Below are 22521 nucleotides of genomic sequence, written 5' to 3' on the forward strand. Positions count from 1 at the left end.
CTCCCAGGAGACTCTACAGATCATGTGATGTCAGTTGACCTGTCAAAGCAATCTGTTTTCATCTGCCAAGGGTTAGAGGCTAGGATGCTGAGGCAAGCATGCACACACAAACACACCATTTGTATGACTAGTGTGGATTCTGTGCCTTAGGCTACTCCCCCTGCACTCTTTCACCATTTCTAGCCCCTTTCTGTTTATCTTTCTTGATTTTCTTTTATCTTTTCTCTTTTCATCAGTTTCCCTCCTTTGCTTTGAATTCCAGCTTTTTTCCTTCATACTTGGCTGCATCCTGCTCCCATGTCCTTGATAGCTGGAGTTAGATGTAGGAGTGATGTTTGTTTTATTTGTGCATTTCCCCCAATTCTCCCTGGGTACAACTAGATGGTATGCTCTTTTCCTAACCTTGATACTGCTTGGCTCTATGCTCATTTTTTCTCTCTCTGCGTGACAGAAAAAAAAAATGTCCGCCTGGCTGTCCTGGCGTGAAGCAGAGGTGAAAAGTGAAAGCATGTAATTGGGGGCCCAGAGAGGGTAGAATCCCCTGCATGTCAAGAAGAATTATAGCTTCAGGGGCAGAAAAAGTATGCTTACTCAAAATGAGTTAAACTTTCAGACAGAATGATGGAAATGTAATAAAACTGTGGGACTGTTGTGCAGTGATTTAAAATCAAATGGGTAACAAGAGTTGGCGATAAGGGCCCAGTACCAGTTTCATACATTTAACATCAGTGGGTGTGGTACCCAGTCTGGTGTTATACAACTGTTGTATTTTCTGTGGAAAGTCGTCCGACCACTATTGCTGCTGGTCAACAAATTCCAACAGATCATATGTCACAGTTGAACTGATCCCACAAATTCCGTTAGGGAAATATCAGAACACCTAGACACCCGCTTTGGATGTTATCCATTAAATGGCCGTTACTAGTTGTTATCGCCATATGTAGAGTTCAGACTCCCCTCCTGTACCTCCTAGTAGGTTTAAAGGTACATTTTTATTGCTGATAATAAGATCACATGCTTAGATTAAGACTCAAGAGTCTGGGGGTTACGTTTTATACAGGTCTGGGGGTTAAGTTTGGGGTCAGTGCTCTAGGTCAGCTGAAAGGTTAGGTTTAGGAAAAGGGTTAAATAAAGCTAACTAAAATAAACTTCCGGTTTTACACGCGAGCCGCGATGCATATCATCACCGATAAAAACGTAACTTTAAACCTACTAGGAGGTAGGAGGGAACAGTCTGAACACTACCTATGGGGATGATTACAACTACATCCATTTAATGGACTGATAACATCCAAAGCTGCTGACCAGGATGGCCTCAGGAGGACCTTAACAGCAAAGACGTACGGTTTGTGGATGTATGTTTTTGTGTTGAAAAGACTACCAGGGTGCCATTTTAGGAGGGGTGAACAACTCCTGCTCCAACTGCAGATAGGAGGATCTGCCATTCCCCGATCTGTTACGGAAGCACGATCCGTAGTGTTGCTCATTTGCGCATGTGCTAAAAGGAATACTTCCAGGTCGCACGGATCGTCGTTGAATATGCTAGATTAAGGAAAATGTACGAGTATAATTCCATTTATGAATAACAACCGTCTTAATTTACTTAGAAAAGTATGTGCTGTATCTCCACCAATTTTCATGTTGCTTATTTACGCCACTCGTATTTCCGTTAAAAACATTGACATATTTATGTCATGGTTAAAGTGATATGCAGCTTTACCACTGAGCGGCGCTGTTTCACCATGGAAATAATTTATTCTGTATCTTGCAGGGTTTTTCTCATTCACCCTGGGCTGGGGGTCAGGTCTAATGTGTCGTACATCATTTTAAACAATGATTTGTAAAGGCAACACGAGTGGCGTAAATTAGCTACATGAAGATCGGTGGATATAGAGCACGTACTTTTCTAGGTAAATTAAGACGGTTTTTATTCATAAACAATGGCAATCCGTGCGACCCGGAAGTACACTACAGATCGTGCTTCCGTAACAGATAGGGGAATGACAGGACCTGTTGGAAAGGACTGGGCTGTTTGTCGGGGGCTTTGGGACAGGGGAGAATCTGCAGCATCCGCACATCAGTAAGAGTACAAACGATACAAAGTTTCATATCAAAGTTTTCAAAGGTGTCCAAATAACACCAGAAAATATTTCTAGAGTCGTCACTAGTTGCTTTTTTTAATGAGTTCATCAAAGGGTTTTATTATTCACCAAATAATGTAAAAATATTGCAAAGTTGGCAACACTGGGATGATGAGATGTCGCAAAGAGGTCAATACCCACGACAGGTAGAAATGACAAGATTCTGTAATGCTTGGAGCATGATACAACAATCTTATCTAGATACGATCTATCTTGGGCGACCAGAACCTTCTTAATATGTGTGGGTGTCCTCAAATTAGGTCCAACACTGGGCCATTGTGACCCGTTCAACCCCCATGGAGGGGATCTACAACCCCTCAGCCTCAAGCAAATGCACAATGTGACCCCGACTACACACAGTCAAGTTCTAGTAATATTGTCCAAAGCATCGGCTCAACATTTTGTATGATGGTTACCTGCAATCACGGTTTCAAATAACTGTTGGGTGTTCTGGCAACTTCCTGATAACATTATTGATGCTCTATTGATGCCATGTGGTGCCCATTCTAGGCGTGCCAGTCCTTTGCAAACAGATCCATTTACACATCCATCGTTCAATACTCTAACTGGTTAACACCGAGTACTACTTTCATAACAGAGTAAGAAAGTACCCTACATTTCACAACAATATTATCTTCTGCACTGTGTCGCTCTGACAAGAATATCTTCATCCAGGCTTCAACTCCTTCACAGACACATGGTAGGAAGTAACAAGGTTAAGGAAGAGTGCCGTCTGATCAGTGGACTGGCTAACTCACAAATGACATTTTCTTTGCAAGCATAAACACATAATAGTCCCTAATGTGGAGCCAGCTGAGGAATCCACATTCATATTTAATAAAAAGAAGAAGAAAAAAGCGTGTCATGGCCGACTAAGTGTGATCGTACCATACACCTGCAACATGAATAAGGGAAGCGCATTAGTCACTTTGTCAGACAGAGGTTTTTCACTTCGTCTTAACCTTTCTCACATCTATCAGGTACTGAGCCGTGGATGGGGCTCTCCGAGGAACAATCTTACCGGCATAAAATGATAAAAAAGAATTAATTTGACCTTCACTCACAGCATAAAAAGTAAAAAGGCAGGAGGAAAAAAAAAGATGAGAGAGAATGGAGGAGATGTTTAAGGAGGAAGTGTCTTCACAGAGGGCAGTAGCTTGAGGAGAAGACTCGGAGAGCGCTCGCTCCACTCCCCCACACTCCACACACAAGACATCTGATTCACTGAAAAGCCCAAACGAAGGACAGTAGTCACCCCAAGCTCTTCAAGTCTTTTTTGAGTGAGGAGTTTCAGTAAAGAGTAAAAAAATGATGTATTTTCTCTTGATGGCCAACAAAACGTGTTGTTTGTAATCCATCAACAAAGACCCTGAGTAGATTAATACAGCAAGGTGAAAGTGACTCATCTGAAAAAGTGTATTTAAAACAAACAGTTGCTGTTTGAATGTTTGCTGATGAATACACTGTACGGAAAGTTCTGTCCCCCTCAGTTTAATTATTTTTAACCTCTAATGTAACCACACAGCTTCATACACCGACGGCTCTGCAGATTTAATTGATCTGTTGGGCTGCTGTCCTGCATCTTACTCATTTACCGATGTGTCAAGACCGGCGCTTTTATTGTTGGATTCTGTGGCACCAGCTCCAAAAAAAGCATTTTCAATTAAGTGGTAATAGTGTGAATGTTTCACTATTGTGATCCTTTTTTCTTCTGTATGTTTTTCTGCACTTTTCTCGTTCCACAATTTTTGCCCTATTTCAACAAATCATAAAACATTCAACACTTTCAGGACAATCGTGCTGTGACTTTTGGTATTGGTGCAACTTTAGCTTTTTGAAATATTTAGCCTTTTCTGCCACTTTTTTCCTCACAGAAAATTGAGCTCATTTTACATCCTTCATATCTTTAGACCCGTTTACAACCTTTTACTGCTCCTTTCACATTTTGTTCTGTTTCAGCTTCCTTGTGCAAATTTAAACGTTTTTCAGCTACTTTCAGCTAATTTCAGTTTTATTTCCAGCCGTTTTGTGCTCGTTCCTGAATATTTCTGCTAACTTCAACATTTTTGTGCTTATTTAACTTCTTTCTGCTAATTTCAGCTTGTGGTGCTCCTTTTAGCTAATTTATGCATTTCAGCTATTTCAGCTACTATTTAGATGTTTTATGCTAATTTTAGCCATTTCAGCTAATTCCACATTTTTTCCACTTATATCCACTTTTTTCAGCCTAGTTCAATCAAAATATCTCCTTTTCCTTCTGGTAATTTAAGCTTCTTTCTGCCTTTTTAGCTACTTTTCAGCTGTTTTTAGCCAATTTCAGCCCCCCCCCCCAGTCATTCCCAATTTTATGTGCTTATTTCTGCTTCTTTCAGCCTAATCGGGCACAACTGTGCTCTTTCCACTTCCTTCAGGTATTTTAAGCCTCTTTCTGCCTTTTCAGCCACTTTTCAGCTATTTTTTGTTGTTGCTAATTTCAGTTATTTTAATTTTTGCACTCATTTCTGCTTATTTAAACCAAATTCAGCAAATACGTGTTCTTTCTGCTTTCTTCTGCTAGCTTAGGCTTGTTCTTCCGTTTCAGCTAAATTTTAGCATGTTTTTAGCTAATTTCAGCCGTTAATCAGCAAGTTCTTCAGCAATAAGCATTGACACTGAATTTTCACAGGAAATGCAATTCCTCTCATTCTCATTTATCGGAGGTATAAATGTGATAGTGCGGTTGTCTTTATTGGACTTCATCAAAGTTCACACCTCACTTTGAACGACAGCTCATTTCAGCAAACAAAAACAATTTATATAAATATTAAATGCATTTAATTTGAAGTACACACTTCATTAGGTTACGTTTGTAAAAAACTAAAAAAAATCTATGAAAAACAAACAAGTGATTCAATTTCAGCTTTCTGTTTAAGAAATCACTGCATGTTCAGTAACAGCTAAATGGAAACTGATATATTGTCGTATAGGTGCTCAGAGTTGATTAGACGTTGAATATCTATATTATAAATAATTATTGAATCAAATATTTCAGCTGAATGTGGAAGTTGTGCAATAAAACAAAACTTACATTTAAAAACACAGCAGGAAATCTCCTTTCTTTGTGTTTATTGGTGATTTTAGGTCCTCAGTGCAAGAAGTATCAAAGAAAATCATAGACATGATAATGGTTTATTATAAATGTACGAGTCGTTCATTCTATAATGTAAGGACTGCTTTAAAATCATTATAGCGTGAAGTGAAAGACCTTAGTGATTTTTGAAGAAGCACGGTGAAATAAACTCAATCGATACTGCTTTGTGTTTTCCTGTTTCTGATGCAGACGCAGACTTCTCTCTGCAGGCATGTGAGCATTAAAGTTATTGATCGGCCTTCTTGTTATCACACAATCACCCGACTGTAAAATGAAGAGCTAATCTACTTGCTGGGCAACACACAAGTGTGAAATTCTTACTTTAATTTGTGCTTAGCTCAGGGAAGTTTCTCGAGTCACTCAGGTTCTTTATTGCAGCAATAAACATGAACGTAAAACTAAAAAAAAATCCTCCGGTTTGGCAAAACGCTACGACTGAAAAGTGTTTCTCTTTTTCGTTTAAGCCAAGAGAAATAATTTGTTAAAAAGCCTAAAGCAAAGATCAATTAGTCTGAATAAAACAAACATTATTTATGGGATTAAGACAGTCCAGTCATGAGCCTCTTGTCAAAAATGTCTGCTTCACTAGGAACAATTAAAGGACACAAACCCTGAACCTTCTGAAACAACGCGTTACAATTCAGACAGTAACAGACGCAGACTCCCAAAGCGAAGTGAAAAAGAAGCTTCTACTTTTAAAAGTAAAAAAGTAAAAGTGTGAAACTGAATACAGAAAACAGAAGTTTTAATGACGTAAGAAACACAAGGGTTTCTAATCACAGTTAAGAGAATCTGCGCCACAAGTGGACTTTGAAAAACCGTTTCATTGGTTAAAAACAACGTGATGAAAATGAAACTTTATTTTTCTTCCACTGCAACGAGTTGACTTTTTTATGCCGCCAGCCGAGTTAACGTGAAGTCAAATGCCATTCTGACTTGAATAGGAGAAGAAAAACGAGTTTATTTTCATTTTATTAAACTGTAGCTCAAACACATCGGGCTTAAATGAAGAAACGGAAGAGAAACAAAACTTAGATGTGTTTAAATTAAACTCAGTCATTTCAACCGATCTGATGTCAGGATTTGTTTAAAAGTGTGTTCAAATGAAGAAAATCAGAGTGAAATCAATCTTTTAAACTGAACTAGATAGCATTCTGTGGCAGAGTTTTAAAGAACTTAAAATAAGTTGATTGCAGAAATATATGACAACATGTATGGCTTTTTAAAAAACCTTTAACTGCAATTTTAATGGTGTAATTAGCCAAAAATGTAGTTTTACTGCAAACGATAGAAACTGCCTTTCCTGCGAAAATGTAGTCTTGCAATGATTATAGCTGAAGAACTTGCTGAAAAACAGCTGAAATTAACTAAAAACATGCAGAAAATTTGGCTGAAATGGAAGAACAAGCCTAAATTAGCTGAAGAGAACAGAATTAACACGTATTTGCTGAATTAGATTTATATAAGCAGAACTTAGCACAAAAAATAGCAAATTAACTTAAAAAAATTGAAATTAGCAAAAGTAGCTGAAATGGCAGAAAAAAGTTTAAACTGCCAGAAGAAAGTGGAAGGAGCTGAAATGAGCTAAAAATGTGGAATTAGCTGAAAAACCTAAATTTTGCACAAAAACAGCTAAATAGTAGTTAAAATATCAGAAACTGTTGAAACTAGCAGAAAAAAAAAACTGAAAGGAGCATAAGCTGTATAAGCATTTACAATATAAGCAATTTAATTTTTTAAATTTTAATTTTAAATTTAAAAAGCATAAGCTCAGTCTTATAAATGGCACCTTCTGACTGAGCTGAGCTGAACACAGCTCCTCAGACTGAGGAAGTCTTTCGGATGAACGATGAAACGTTTCTACATATTTTTTGTTTTGTTTTGCTTTTTGAATGTCCAGAGGACCAGACTTAACTTTTTTAGATTTTTCTACCTGGATTATTGAGCAAGCATCAGGATAACAAGCTGAAATTAGCATAAATAAGTTAAATGGGCTGAAAGTGGCAAAAAGTACCACAATTTATCTGATAACAGCTGAAATTAGCTAAAATATGCTTAAAAAAAAGCTGAAGAGGTAGAACAAGCTAAAATGGGCAGAAGTAGAAAAATACACATTTGCTTAAAGAAGTAGAAATTATCACAAAAGGTGGATATTATATGGAAAAAACTGATTAACAAAAAAAAAACAGCTGAAAAGTAGCTAAAAAAGCAGGAAAAAAGCTTTAATCATCAGAAGGAAGTGGAGAGAGCAAATTTTTTACTAAAGAAGGCTGAAAAAAGTTGAAATTAGTGTAAAAAATGTGGAACTGTATGAAAAAGCTTAAAATGGCGTAAAACATTGTAGCTGAAATAGTAGAAAAAGCTGAAACTTGCAGAAATAAGCTGAAAAGAGCATAAGATGAAATTAGCAGAAAGAAGATAGAAGCACAAAAATGTAGTTATCAAAAATAATCTGAAAGGAGCACAAACAGCTGAAAAAACAACTCAAGTTAGCTGATAGTAGCTGATAAAAAGTAAAAATTTGTCCATCGAAGCTGAAAGAAGCTGAACCAGAACAAAAAGTGGAAGGAGCAGTAAAAGGTTGTAAACAGATCTAAAGATTTGAAGGATGTAAAATGAGCTCAATTCGTTTTCTATGAGAAAAAAAATGGCAAAAAAAGGCTAAATATTTCAAAAAGCTCAAGCTGCACCAATACCAAAATCCCAGCAGGATTTTCCTCAAAGAGCCGAATGTTTTGATGCATGATTTGTTGAAATAGCTTAAAAACTGCAGGATGAGAATTGTGCCAAAAACATAAGGAAAAAAAAAAAAAGAATCACAACAGAGTGACTGCGTCAAACATTCACACAATGAGGTGCAAGACACCTGAAATATACCTTTTTTCTTTTATTTGACTAAAAACTTGTCTTTTATTGTTTATTTGCCTTCATACTGGTTGAGATCAGAATCCACAGCCCCCACTGCAGTCAAAACTACCATTAAAGCCTTTAAGTGTTTTAGCTGCACCATCCTTAGTGACCTTCGTCTATCAGAGGCGTGCAGCTTCCAGGATCATAAGAGCCACGTTGAGAAGAGACAGAAAAAGCTTCTGGAAGCATCAGGTCATCAGTCTGTGAGATGAAGCTGAAAAGCAAATGGATTATACGGCGAGATGGAAATCATTCGTATTCGACCAGATTCACCAGTGAATCGTTCAGAATGAACTCCACGTGAGGCCGGATTTGTTCTGTACAATTTCATGCTTTTATAGTTCCTTAAAATCGTTTTTATTGATCCTTGCTTTGATACGTTTGTTTTATTAAACATGCCAATTCATGTTTTTTTGTCTGGGATTTTTGACAAGTTTCTATAAAATGCAAAACTATTTGATCGTTTTGTGGGAAGCAAACTTTATGGTTATTATTTCCAGTTTTGTTTGTTTATAATGTTTCTTTCGAATCTCACTCAGGATTTTATTATTTGGTTTGAAGTTGTCTGGTAACATTTTTAATGCAAACACTTTTCTGCAGTCATGTGCAACTTTTGCCACTATGAAGACTATTGAGGCCCAACATTAATTGGGATGTTGCTCAATTCTGTCCCATTCCCAGTTAGCCCACATAAAAATAGACTGGGGCCTATATATGCATGCCCAGTTTCAACCCATATCAGGTCAGCCCATGCTTATACCACTTGGGGTAAATACAGTTAGCCCACATGGGCTTCCCATGCTGGGCCCATTATACTAAAACCACATGGGTTCCATATAATGTTGCCCATTTCTGTACCATTCCCAGTTAGTCCACGTTAGTGCTGAATAGGGCCCATACATTTAACCGAAATGGGCCAACAATATGGGTCCCATTATAGGTTAACCATATGGGACTCATGCAGTTACAGTAGCTCAGATAAATCCCATGCCCACTCCTTACCCATGTAGCCCACAATAAACCCACGTGGGGCCCACCTATGCATGCTGGTTGGGTCTGTGGGATTCTAGCTCTTCCTGTAGGTTCCCGAGTCAAGGGTGGTGCCAACAAGCAGCAGCTGAGAGTCATTCTGAGCACCAGGACAATCAGAGGCTGCAGAAGAGCTTCCCTCGCTGCTGGAGCATTACTTACCTGCTGGTATTTGTGCTATCGGCCTCCTTGTGTTAATTCTTCAAGCTAAGTAATACTGACCTTGTGTTCTCCTCGTGTTCTCACAGAAACAGATTCCTAAGCCTGCAGTCCTGGATCCCTTGTCGACTTCCACGAATCCTCAACTCAAGGTTCAAGGTTCTTTATTGTCATTTGCATCACATGTGGTACATGAGGTGGAACGAAATTGTGTACTCGAAGTCCCAGTTACACCCAAAAATAGCAAAAATATAAAGTATAAAAAAAGAAACAGTATACAAGGATCTAGGATCTAAGATGCACTAAATGAACGCTGAACGACTCCTGTACCTACCTGTGGGTTAATGCACCTTCTTGTGGATCTTCTCCAGCTGCTCCGCTGTCATCCAACCACTCGCCTTCCCGCTCCATCTGCACTCCTAAAACCTGGACCTGACTTACCTGGAATCCTCTGCCCTCCTCTCAATGTTACCTCTCACCTGCAAGAGATCAACAGCCTGCACCATCCAACAGTTCCTCCTCCCAGTTCCTGACGCTTCTCCTTCCCCCCAGGTTATCCAGGGTCTCCAGTTGTATCAATATGTACATATCACTTCACTGTAAATAAATCACTTATAGGAGTTTGAGTCTGTTCGCTCTGGGCAAACACCTCCGTTGTGCCACCTCTGGTTTCATTTGTCAGCATGAATACGTTACACCATCCATGCACTGATTGACTGTAATGTCAGCCCCATTGGGGAACACCGCCTGCGCCATTTTTACTCCAATCAGACCGACTCTGCGCCTGAAGATCTTTGTTGCTATAATATCTTTTTTTTCTATTTAAACAAACGCTGCCTGTCCCTAATGATTATAGGCAATAACTGATCATGAGCCACCGCCGTCTCTGTGGTGAAGGCAGCGCGAGGGGAATCTAATTATTTCCCTCCCATGGCCCAGCAAGCCTTAAAGGTTAATCACTGTCCATTGAGCTAATTCTGTCTGGGTATACTGGAGTAATTACAACACCTCGCCGTCTCGTCTGCTCTCTCCTTTAATCTTTTGTGCACCTCCCTCGCTCCATCTCCTCTCTATATACACAGATATAAACTGCTGCCACTAACTGGCGGCTCGTCACACCTTCCTCCTACACCGACCTACAGCAAATACTTTAAGATACCACCTTTGTTGGTTTTAAAGCAAGTGCATTTGGAGAAATGGTTTTAACTCTTAATCTGTCAAACTTTCAGTAAATTCTTGTGCAGACGGAGCTGATGTTTTGCCAACATTATCCATCCAGCTTAATCCAAAACATCGAGTCATCTAATCGTCGATGCATCGATTAATGGTACAGATCAAAGCATGTTGAGTCATGTCCCGTCACTACTGAGGTGAAAACTGCTCAAATTTGGTGGTTAATGGTACTTTTGCTGTGTTTTATAACATCATCAAAAAATATAATTGTACACAGTAGTCCCTCTCTATTTCGCGGTTCGACTTTCGCGGACTTGTTCTTTTGCGGTTTTTCAAAGTAAGAGTGGACATGACACACAATTGGCTGATTGATGGAGGAGCCACATGAGCGGCATGGATTGTTTATTTAAAATAAATTATTTTAAACGATTTAGCACCTGCTGCACCTCTGTGCAGCCCACAGGTGCAGGGAGAAGCTCCTTCTGCAGCCTGTCATGATCTCCTCTCTGCCACCACACATTTCTCCTGCGGCTGAAGCAGCTGGGTGAAGGGTTAACCTTTGCTTTCCTGCTGCGCTTCTCTTCTCTACAATTTAAATTTAAATACTGTAATACAGTAGTCCCTCATTTATTCATTCACTCAACCTTTATTTATACATGTTAGCCCCATAAGCATTTTAAACCCTTCCCACACTCTTGCAATATTCTAAACAATGTTTCTAAGCTTTAAATGCTCTAAAAGAGCACAGAATGTCATGATGTCAGCTCTCTGCCATCTACCAGCTCTTGGCCACGCCCACTTCTCTGCTGCAGAGTGGAAATCAGCTGCAAGGAAGCTTCTCCTACAGCTTGGACTGCACACAGGTGCTAAATAATTTATTTTAAATAAAAAGTCCATGCCGATCATGTGGCTCATACATCAATCAGACACTGGTGTATCATGTCCAACCTTACTTTGAAAAACCGCGATAGAGCGAGTCCGCGAAAAACGAACCGTGACGTAACGAGGGACTACTGTATTTTAAATAAACAATCCATGCAGCATGGATTGTTTATTTAAAATATTAGAGTATTTAAATTTAAATTGTTTATTTACACAGAAGGTGGGAGACGTAGTGAAACTTCAACTCCCGTTCCCTACTTCACGTTTTTTCCTATCGCGGGGAGCGTGGTCCCCTAAACCCAGTGATAAACGAGGGACTAATGTAAGAATAATAACTCAAGCAAACAGTATGTATTATCAATGACTGCCGGAGAAAATTGGACAATGTTTATATATTTGAAGAAGACTGTCGGTTCAGTCAGCGGCTGGTCAAGTGAATCAAAGAAACCCTCCACTGAGCCAATGTGTCATTTCCTCACATCCATTCATTCATTCCTTTTACCTGCCTTTCCTTTCCAGGTATGTGTGAGAGGACACCCTGGACAGGTCTCCAGTCCATCACAGGGACACAGAGACAACCACTCTCTCACTCACACCTCAGGATGATTCAGTTACCAATTAGTATAACATGCATTGTTTTGGTCTGTGGGAGGAAACCGGAGTACCAGCAGAAAACCTACGCATGCACTGAGAGAACGTGCAAACTCCACCCAGAAAGGCCCCCGGCAGGAATCAAACCTATGATTTTTTGTTGTTGTTGTTGTTGTTGCAAGGCCACAATGCAAAACAACTTTTACATCAAGCTTTCCAAAACTTATAAGTATGTGTTAAACTCCATCCATTCCATTTAAGATGTAGGAAGTTTAAAGAGTCACATCTGTCGGACACAAATTTGACTTTTTATTTCATTTAATACATTTTATTTAGTATATTTAATCTTTTAGCTCTTATTGAGCTCATAAAGGTGCCACACTATTTGAGTAAAAGAAAAACAAAAGATCTTCAGTAGTATTTCAGTTTCCATGGTTGAAACAGTAAATATGGACACAAAGATGATCCTCATCGCTCTAAACAGAGATGTTTCCATCAAAGCTCTTACATCCCCCCCCCCCCGGCTTCTGTTTTCCCTCATCCTGCCATGTTGGCACCAATCTCACTATTCCCACTTGTTTTCCTCTCGTCTTATTCATTATCTCATCATCACTCACCCATTGCCACTTCCTCTTTAACTCCAGCTCGACTTCCATCTGAGTTCAGCTGGATTTCTTTTCAGCAACAGCTCAAGGAAGTCAGTCTAGAAACACTCCACCTGCTCCACTTGAACGCATTTTTTTTTTTTTTACAGTTAGCAAAAATTTTAGGAAACTCCTTTTCTCACTTTCTCATCATTCTGATGCGCACCTTAGCTTGGATTAAACAGCTTGTGATAAAAAGCAAAACAAAACTGTATCTCATCGTAAAGCTTCACATTCATCAGAGATTAGTTTGTTTTGTTCACACTTTAAGACTATCGTACTTGCCGCCATATAAGTTGCATCAGTCCAAACATGTCTAATAAAGTGGAAAAAACATAAATAAGTCGCTTCACCGTATAAGTCACATCTATTATGCGTCACTGCTGACCACCTGGAAACGTGGGCCGGTGTTGTGCCAAAAACCAATTGGCTGCTAAAATGGCAGCCGCGGGAGGACTTTAACAAGATTAACACTTAAAAACAATTATTTGTTTGCTCAGAATTATAGCAAAGGTGTGTCTCAGTTGAACTTTTCCTTAATAAATGCATTTTATTGGTCAAATCAGCTGCATTTCACCTGGGCGGCACGGCTAAATGCAGCTGATTTAACGTTTGCTCCAGGAGTTCCAGAACGAGACGAAGGTGGCTTGGTATGGCAAGCCAAGTGTCTCATTAATAGATACTTCTACCTATTAATGAGATACTTGGCTTGCCATATTACTCGAACGCCCTCTAGTGGCTGAAAATGGTAGTGTTCAATATTTTCCATGTCAGAATGAAAGAAATCGTCGGATCTCAGTTAAAAATCTGGTTATAAATATGGGAAAAAACACATATTAGTCGGTTCAGTGTATAAGTCGCAGGACTTGCAAATTTATGAGAAAAAGGTGCGATTTATATGGCGAAAAGTACGGTATACTGTAATTCATATTAGTCACTAAAAGAATGATGTATGAAATATAAAGAGGTTTTCAGATTTCTCTTTTCATCTCGTCTCCACTTTTACGTCTCCATCTGTTAAACTTCAGTCTTTTCTGATTTCTCCCCCTGAAGGCCCAGATATAGGCTCCATTAAAGGGCCGCTTCCTGCTGAGACGGGTGGGCTGTCGGTTCAAGTATCATCAATACAGAAAGAGAGAGGAAGAGCAGGGAAGATGAGACATGAAGAGAAAAGAGGAAAGGCACTGGACGCTGAGGGAAGCCCTCAGCAAAGTGCCATCACTCAGTAAAATACTCCCCCAGCATCCCTTCCTTCTATTTTCACCTTGCAGAGGGACCTAAAACAGCTCCGGCTTTAATATGCCAAAATGCTTTCCAAGAATTTTAAACCCTAGAATTTGCTTCTTGGCCCCCGCGGCAACTTTTTCTTTTCTGAGCGAGTGTGCAGATGGAGGTGGGGGGGAGGAGTGGTGGTGATGCAGGTAGTTGGCAGAGGGAAGCTGAGAATGGCAGGGTGGGAAGGAGAAAACAGCACAAATTGGCTGCAATCATAAAACATGCAACACGGCACAAAATCTAACAAAAAAAACAAAACAAATAAAGAAAATGAAAAAAGAATGTGTTCGGAACTCTCATTAAAAAAAAAGAGAATGATGGAGTCTGTCAGAAACTGCTTTCCACACTTCACCTGCTGATTTAGGCTCAGTTTCTTCTACAGAGCACTTATTTTATGTCTGTAAAGGTTGCGTAATGTCTTACATCGGTCTCTAATATTCCAGAGTAACTTGAGATTACTATTGATTTCTGGGTACATCGATCTACTGTTTCAGAACCACAGCAGCTCTCACTGGTACATCCTCAGTAAACCAAAAACACATTATTTATGTTAATGAATAAATTAAGAAGTGGATCTAATAAAAAGGTCGTGAGTGCACGTGATGTGTTGGGTCATCTTTACTGCTGTTTGTTCTCAATCTGAGCCGATTGAACTGTATTTAAATTTCTTGTTGAGTAAATCGATGCACGTTTGGTCAGGTTTGTTTATTTTTTTTTCCAAGTCGTACTTTTTATGTACATTTGAGTGAAAGTTTTGGAAATTTTGAGCCAAACAGGTCTAAAACAAAAATTGACGATAGCTGTTACAGCACTTTAAATTCTGTTTATGTCAAAATCATTAGCTGCTGAAATCATTGTGTGAATGTTTATGAAGCATTCACTCTATTGTGATCTATTTTTCTTCCGTATGTTTTTCTGCATCTTTTTCGTTCCACGGTTTTTGTGCCATTTCAACAAATCATAAATCAAAACGTTCAGCTCATTCAGAAAGGTGCCATGACTTTTGGTATTGGTGCAGCTTTAGCTTTTTGAAATATTTAGCCTTTTCTGACACTTTTTTCCAAATAGAAAATGAATTGAGCTCATTTTACATCCTTCATATCTTTAGATCCATTTACAACCTTTTACTGCTCCTTTCACGTTTTGTTCTGGTTCAGCTTCTTTGTGCAAATTTAAACTTTTTTCCAGCTACTTTCAGCTGTTTTGTGCTCCTTTCTGCTAACTACAAAACATTTTGTACTTCTTTTTTCTCCTTTCAGCTTATGTATGCAAGTTTCAGCTTGTTCTGCTATTTCAGCTACTATTTAGCTGTTTTATGCTAATTTTAGCTTTTCAACTAATACCACATCGTTTGCACTCATTTAAACTTTTTTCAGCCTAATTTAGCAAAAATGTGCTCCCCACTTCCTTCTTGTAATTTAAGTTTCTTTCTGCTTTTTTAGCTACTTTTCTGATGTGTGAATTTTTTTTGTGGCAATTTCAGCTTTTTTCAGATAATTTACACCTTGTGCTCATTTCTGCTTCTTTCAGCCTAATTGGGCAAACGAGTTATTTCTGTTTTCTTCTGCTAATTTAAGCTGTTTCTACCTTTTCAGCTACGCTTTTTTTTTTTTTTTAGCTTTTTTTTTGTTGTTAATTTGAGCTGTTTTCAGAGAAATTAAAGTTTTTCGTAATAATTTCTGCTACTTTCAGCCTAATTAACTTCTTTCTGCTCATTTCAGATTGTTCTGCTTCTTTCATATTTTTTCTGTTAGTTTCAGCTTTTCTGCTATTTCAGCCACTATTTAGCTGGTTTTATGCTAATTTAAGCTTTTTTCAGATAATTTCCACTTATTTGTGCAGTCTGCTTCTTTAAGGCAAATTGGGCAAATATGTGTTCTGCTTTCTTCTGCTAACAAAAGCTTGTTCTTCCATTTCAGCTACATTTCAGCATATTTTGTAGCTAAATTTTATCTGTTTTTCTACAAGTTCTTCTGCTATAAGCATTCACACTGCATTTTCGCAGGAAATGCAATTTCCTCTAGTTTTATTTGTTCCAGTTAAATATACATATACAGTGAATTCATTCTTATTTTTTTTGCAACAAATCTGAAAACACTTTAATGATGCACCAGAAAAAAGAAAACGTATTTTAGCAGCAGTAGCAGAAAAGAACACAAACGCCTCTGAAGCCGCTCGATTTATTCTGAACATCGCTTCTCTTTGTTCCCTCCAGTTTCAGGAGCAGCAGCTCGGCGTTTTATTGTGAAAAGCTTTTAGTTTGGCTGCACGTAAAAGATAAAATGGCTCGTTGAAAGGTCTAATTAAGAAAAATGGGTTAGCCCTGTTGCTCCGTGAGTGTAAACTGAACAAAGCTGCGTGTTTGGAGACTATCCATCCTGCTACTTCCGTATGACGCAACAGTTCAATGAAGTCAAAGAAATGATGAACACCTGACTGCCCCGAATCAAGAATTATAACCCGGATGTTCAGCTGTCAGACGGTAAAGTGTTGCTCAGATATAGTAGCAAATGTTTAGATTTTATTTTCATATTTTGTCAGTAAGGTCATTGCTGTACTTGATGATTTATTAAGGCCACATTTAAACTTTTGCATACATTACAACACACTCTGGACCAGTTACCCTCCTCTACCTGCAGACAGAAGCTCACGCATAAAGACTTGCTCCTAAAAAGAATAAAAATCTTTCTTTTCTTTTGGAGTGGAAACATTCAACATGCTTTCCACTCGTATTTGTCGTTACGGTGCTCTCGCTGGAGCAACAGCATCAACACGTGCAGCCTAAACTCACGTCGTGCATCCACTGCACAGACATGCCGAGGTGTGATGGGAAATAATTCGACAGCCAAGTTATTCTCAGTTCAGGTAGTTCTGTTTGCGCGACACAGACACGAAAAGAATAAAGCTGCAGCTTTAAGCTTCTTGCATTCATACAGTCTTTAAATGTGACTCCCTTCCAGATAAATATGTAGCATATAACTTTATTTATTTTTTTACCACCAAAAAGCCCCATGTTTACCAGATCACAGCAGAGAGAATATTTCAGCACAACTCCTCCGTTACATAATCATTTCTGATTCATCACTTCCTGCAGGCTTTAAAATATGCACTGATTGCCATGACGACAGATGGCGTGTGAATAATTACTGAGACTGATTGGTATATTTCTTTTGTAAAGTTAGGTTTACAGTGAATAATCAGCCGGAGATGCAGAAAAGAGTCTTTCAAATTGAGGCTCATTTCTGTAACGTGAAGAGAAGTTTTGCTGCAACATTTAGGCGCGGTGCTGAAAAACATACCTTGTGTGAGAAGTTGAAGAGTCCTGACTTCCTCCCGGACACGAAGCTGCAGGACCTGCTGCAGGATGTGCTGCCTCTGGGCCTCCTGCATGATGCCCATTCGCTCCAGCTTTCTGTCCGTCAGTCTCATGAGCGCTCGCCCTGAGGAGAAAAAGAAACGAGGCTTGTGGGAATTTAGCGTCCACAGTGAGAGAAATGATCAAATGGATTAATGTCACGTAGATTATAGCTTTTCAAGGTTGCAACACCGATCTAAAAACAAACGTTCAAAGAGTCTTTCCCTGTTCTGTGACCATCAGTCTGAAATTTCTAATTAGGCCCTGCACATGAAGCAGATCCTCCTTTGTACATAAAAATCAGAACAGCACATCCCTTGAGCAAGAATCCCTTACAGCTCTTTCCTTAATTGCAAATCCTTGTATAAAATACATAATTTAATCATCCGATCAGCCTCTATGAGAAGGATTTAGGCTGCTAATACGAAAACATGAGGAGGATTGTGTAATTATTAACGCTTGTTATGAGTGCCTTTGCACTGATGGGATGAAGCGGGATAAATAGTCAGCATTAGGTAAGCCCTCAGCAGCTCCTGACGCAGATCAGACATGCAGTCGGGTCAAAAAAAAAAGACCTCAGTCTATTCTGACATTTGTCCTTGTTTTTGTTGACTGTGATCAGATAAACAAAAAACAAGTAAACTGATGTAAGAATCAAAACAATTATGAAAGGGGACAGGCGATACTGTATGTGTTGATATAAAGAATCCTAAATGTTGAATTTCTGACTGATTGATGTATAAGTCGCACCTTTTTGCATAAATTTTCAAGTTCTGCGACTTATACACTGAAGCGATTAATATTTTGTTTTTTCCCATATTTATAAACCATTTTTTGGCTGAGATCGGACAATTTCATTCATTGTGACACAGAAAATATCAAACACTACCATTTTTAGCCACTAGAGGGCCCTTGAGTAATACGGCAAGCCACGTCTCTCATTATTAGGTAAAAGTGGTTATTAATGTAACACTTTGCTTGCCATACCAAGCCACCTTCGTCGCGCTCTGGAACTCCTGGAGCAAACGTCAAATCAGCTGCATTTCACCATGAAATGCAGCTGATTTGAGCAATAAAGTGCATTTATTATGGAAAAGTTAAACTGAGACACACCTTTGCTATAATTTTGAGCAAACAATTGTTTTAAGAGTTAATCTTGTTAATTCCTTGTTAAAGTCGCCCCGTGCATGCTCCTGCGGCCGCCATTTGGCAGCCAATCGATTTGTGGCACAACACCGGCACACATTTCCGGGTGGTCAGCGGTGACGCATAATAGATGTGACTTATATAGCGAAGTGACATATTTATGTTTTTTTCCCACTTTATGAGACATATTTGGATTGATGCAACTTATACGGCGGTGCGACGTGTATGGCGGCAAGTACGATAATCTGAGCAGAGCCAAGACCAACGCAGATCGGAATCTCAAAAGCTTCATATTTAGAGCAAACCGTTTTATAAATCCTTTTCTGATGTCAGCAAATATTTTAACTGTTCATAACCTTTTTATAAAACCCTGCTTCAAAACATGTGAACTGTCCCTTTAAGGCAGACTATACATTTCCAAGTGTCTTAGTTTGTTTTTCCTGTTTTCTCACATCTGAACATGCCAAGTCCCAAGCTGCCACTCTGCCGCCACAGCTGGGAAAGCTGCGGGGCCAAGTGTTGGCGGGACAATGCTCGCAGTGTTGCGCCAATTTTCTCCGGCCTTAACAAAAGAAGCTCTTTGCACAGAGCTGCATCCAGATGGAGGCAAAATGCCAAGTGTGGTTCAGAGGCTTCGACGTGAAAAACACAGAATCTGACATCACGTGAACACCGAGGAGCGGAGCAGCAAGCATCGGGTTTTTAATGAAAAGACTAAACTGAAGGTAGAGAGCGTTTTTGAATGGCTGGAAAGTTGAAGGGAAAAAAGGAGGTGTAATTAAACCAACGTGCACAGACGAACCGCCTGTATGAGTCTATAAATATTGACCAACCATCACTTAGTACCTGAAACCAAAGATAGATCGGCATGGCAACGGAGAATCACGTTCTCTCTGCTTCAGTAACAAAATACAAGAGATATAACACAACACTTTGTTCACTGCAGCTTTAAACAACTTTAACTACATCATCCCCTGCGGTCAGAATAAATGCTGGAGTGATCCTGCTTTTGCATGCGTGTCATTTGTCCGCACCGTTAGCAAAATATCTCATGAATCACTGGAAGAATTTCAACAAAACTCTTAGAAAGTTACCATTGAATGTACTTTTTCCAGTTTGCATATAGAGCTAAATGATCAACTGAGGATGCAATTTGTTTAGTTCTTTATTTTGCTCTAACTCACCTGGATAAAAAAAAAAAAAAGATTCAAATGTGAGGATGCGGTTCATTGATTTCACTGCTGCATTTACTACTATAATACCACAACAACTAATTCAAAAATTAGATAAGTTGGGGATCAGTGCATCTCTTTGCAACTGGCTTTTGGATTTTCTCAGCCAGAGGTCACAAGTAGTATGAGTAGGAAATAAAATCTCAAGCAGGATGATATTGAATACTGGGGCCCCCCAGGGCTGCGTACTCAGTCCACTGCTTTTTACCCTGTTAATTTAGATGTGCGGGGGCATCCACATTCATTTTGAGAACTTTTTATTGTGGAACTATTGAGCATCATCCAGCACATTATATTTTCTAAGGTCTGATCTAAGCGGTTAACTATATAAGTGTTTATATGATAGTATAATGTATGTATATGGGATTTTTAACATTATTGTTTTTTTATGGATTATGGAAAAACTTTTTATTACCATTTGTTCTTAATTATTGTGATGTGATGTTTATAAGCCATTAGTTTCACCGAGGGACGGCGAGAAACATAATTTTGATTCTTTGTATGTCTGTACGTATGATGGAATTGACAATAAAGTAGACTTTGACTTTACATCTACAATCTAAAACTCAGTTCAAGATGGCCACCACAGCTACAGAAATGTCTTTAACTCCATCGTTTTACAAATACAGTAGTCCCTCGCTACTTCACGGTTCGACTTTCGTGGACTCGCTCTATCGCGGTTTTTCAAAGTAAGATTGAAAACGAGAAAGAAAAAATTGTACAGGATACATGATTGTCAACTTTAATATTACTCACATGATTGGGACAGTATTGGATACTGTACAGTAAAAAGTTAATGAAAAAATAATACTTCGGACAGGCGCTACCATTTTGTAGTTTTCGCTCATTAAGCCTATACTGTATCCCCACTCATAACGACTACATTTCCCAGAAGCCAATAGGGCCCCGCCCAGAAGCCCCGTTTCCTTCTGCTGAAATACGAAGAGGGAAAGTTTTGATTTGATCTGATAAAGTTTGGCGTTTATTACAGAGACTTTGGCGTCCAGCGGATGCAGAGAGCTGCACAGAACCCACAGAACTGGACCAAAACTGGAGTAGAACCAGACCTCCAGATCCATCAGTGAACCTTGAGAGCTGGTAGTTGGCCCACAAGGACTTCCGAGCGGGACGCGCGGCGCCAAAGGTCTGACGCTCCATGCTGAGCCCATTGGACTTTTTCCATCTCTTTCAACCAGCCCATGAGGAACTTCGAGGGGGGATGCACTGGTAAGTAAAATTTAGAAGCTGCATACAAGTATGTTGTTAAAATTAGTAGGTTTAAGAGTTTAGAGCATTGATTGTGGGCTTCGTTCTGCAGAGTAGGTCTGCTGCTGTTCTGCCTAGCTGGTGAGTAAAATTTAGTAGCTACATATCCGTATGTTGTTAAAATGATGCAGGTTTAAGAGTTTAGAATATTGAAAGAGTGTAGGAAAAGTTTCTAAAGCCTTAAAATATATACATAATAAAATAAATAACGTTGCTACCTTGTGGATTTTCACTTATTGCGGGGGGTCTGAAACATAACCTTCACAATAAATGAGGGACTACTGTACTGAGCTAAAGTTTGAAGTGGTCGTAGCTGTGAGTTGTCTTCTTCACACACTTTGAGAGTGAGCATCTCATGCGGTGACGTTCAGTTTTAACTTGTTTATTTTTCCACATAAGATGATTTAAATCAAAATTCTGACATGAAACAGAACAGATACCGTATTTTCTAGCGTATAAGTCACATTTTTTTTGCATAGATTTGTCAGTCCTGCGACTTATACGCCAAAGCGACAAACTTTTTTCCCCCATATTCGTAACACGATTTTTGACCGACGTTTTAAATTTAGAAGAAATGCAACAGCGAGTTCTCCCGTGGGCGCTCGCTTCACTCAGCTGGTGCAGGCGGAGGAACGGTGAAGAGCTAGCGGATCCGGCCGCGATGGATGGATGGTGCTGCACCACCCAGGCAAAATTAAGCTGTTTTAATCATTAAATAAACTCATAATAAATGCGACTTATGCGCAGAATCAACTTATGTTTTATTCGTCTTCATGATGCTTTTATTCACTGATGCGACTTATACTCTAGAGCAACTTATATGCCAGAAAATACGGTATCCACTCCTTTAAGGATTGCTAGGTTTTAAATTTTTCGAATAAACCGAAAACTGTCAAACAGTTTTAAAATATCACTTAAAAGACCAGATCTGCATTCAAAAACCATTTTACTCTCTGTTACACTGGGATGATTTATACTCCATACAAACAGAACTGGGGAAAATTTAGCTGAACCGTAAAAATAAAATAAAATAAAATGCTCGGGTTATTAAAACAAATAAAGATCATCCAGTAAAAAAAAATGATTGCATAAGTGTGTTGAGAATGTTTATAGCTTTTCAGCAAATTTCCAAATCTCTGCCGTTTCTAATACTCTGCAGGTATAAAGGCACGGAGCATGAACGTCTAATTTATAAAAGCGGATCGTTATCGTCTAACGAGCCCGTGAGGCAGGTGAAAGGCTGCAATTACTGCAATATAAAGATTCCAGTGATTACAAAGCAAAAACAGTGAGTCGGTGCGCCACGCCTCTCTGCCGGCGAGGCGAAACAGAATCTGTGCAGAGTCCAGGCCTTTTAACTCCCTCTTCCTGCAGTTCTGAGTCATTGGCATCGACAATCCCACCATGTCTCTGCTGGGAATTTTTCATACCGCTATTAATGCACTGTGCAGCGTAGCATGGCCAGGAGGAGAGGAGGGAGGAGGAGGAGAGGAGGAACGTGGCCAAGTGGAAATAAATAAAGTAAAATGGGAAGAGCTGCTTCAAGATGTGTCGGATAGCGACAGAAGAAAAAGAAATCAGCTGTGAA

At 39.2% G+C, this 22521-nt stretch overlaps 1 protein-coding gene across 1 annotated transcript in view; it reads right to left on the reverse strand.

Annotated features, from left to right (window-relative positions):
- Positions 1–22521, reverse strand: part of samd12 (sterile alpha motif domain containing 12) — a 138022-nt gene that overhangs the window by 59127 nt on the left and 56374 nt on the right. The window contains exon 4 of the mRNA XM_037693445.1: positions 17234–17374. Within this exon, the coding sequence (XP_037549373.1) occupies positions 17234–17374 (141 nt within the window). The remainder of the gene's footprint in view (positions 1–17233; positions 17375–22521) is intronic.

Source organism: Nematolebias whitei, chromosome 19 (assembly GCF_014905685.2).
Source record: "Nematolebias whitei isolate Nwh7 chromosome 19, NemWhi1, whole genome shotgun sequence".
In the NCBI taxonomy this organism is placed as follows: domain Eukaryota; kingdom Metazoa; phylum Chordata; class Actinopteri; order Cyprinodontiformes; family Rivulidae; genus Nematolebias; species Nematolebias whitei.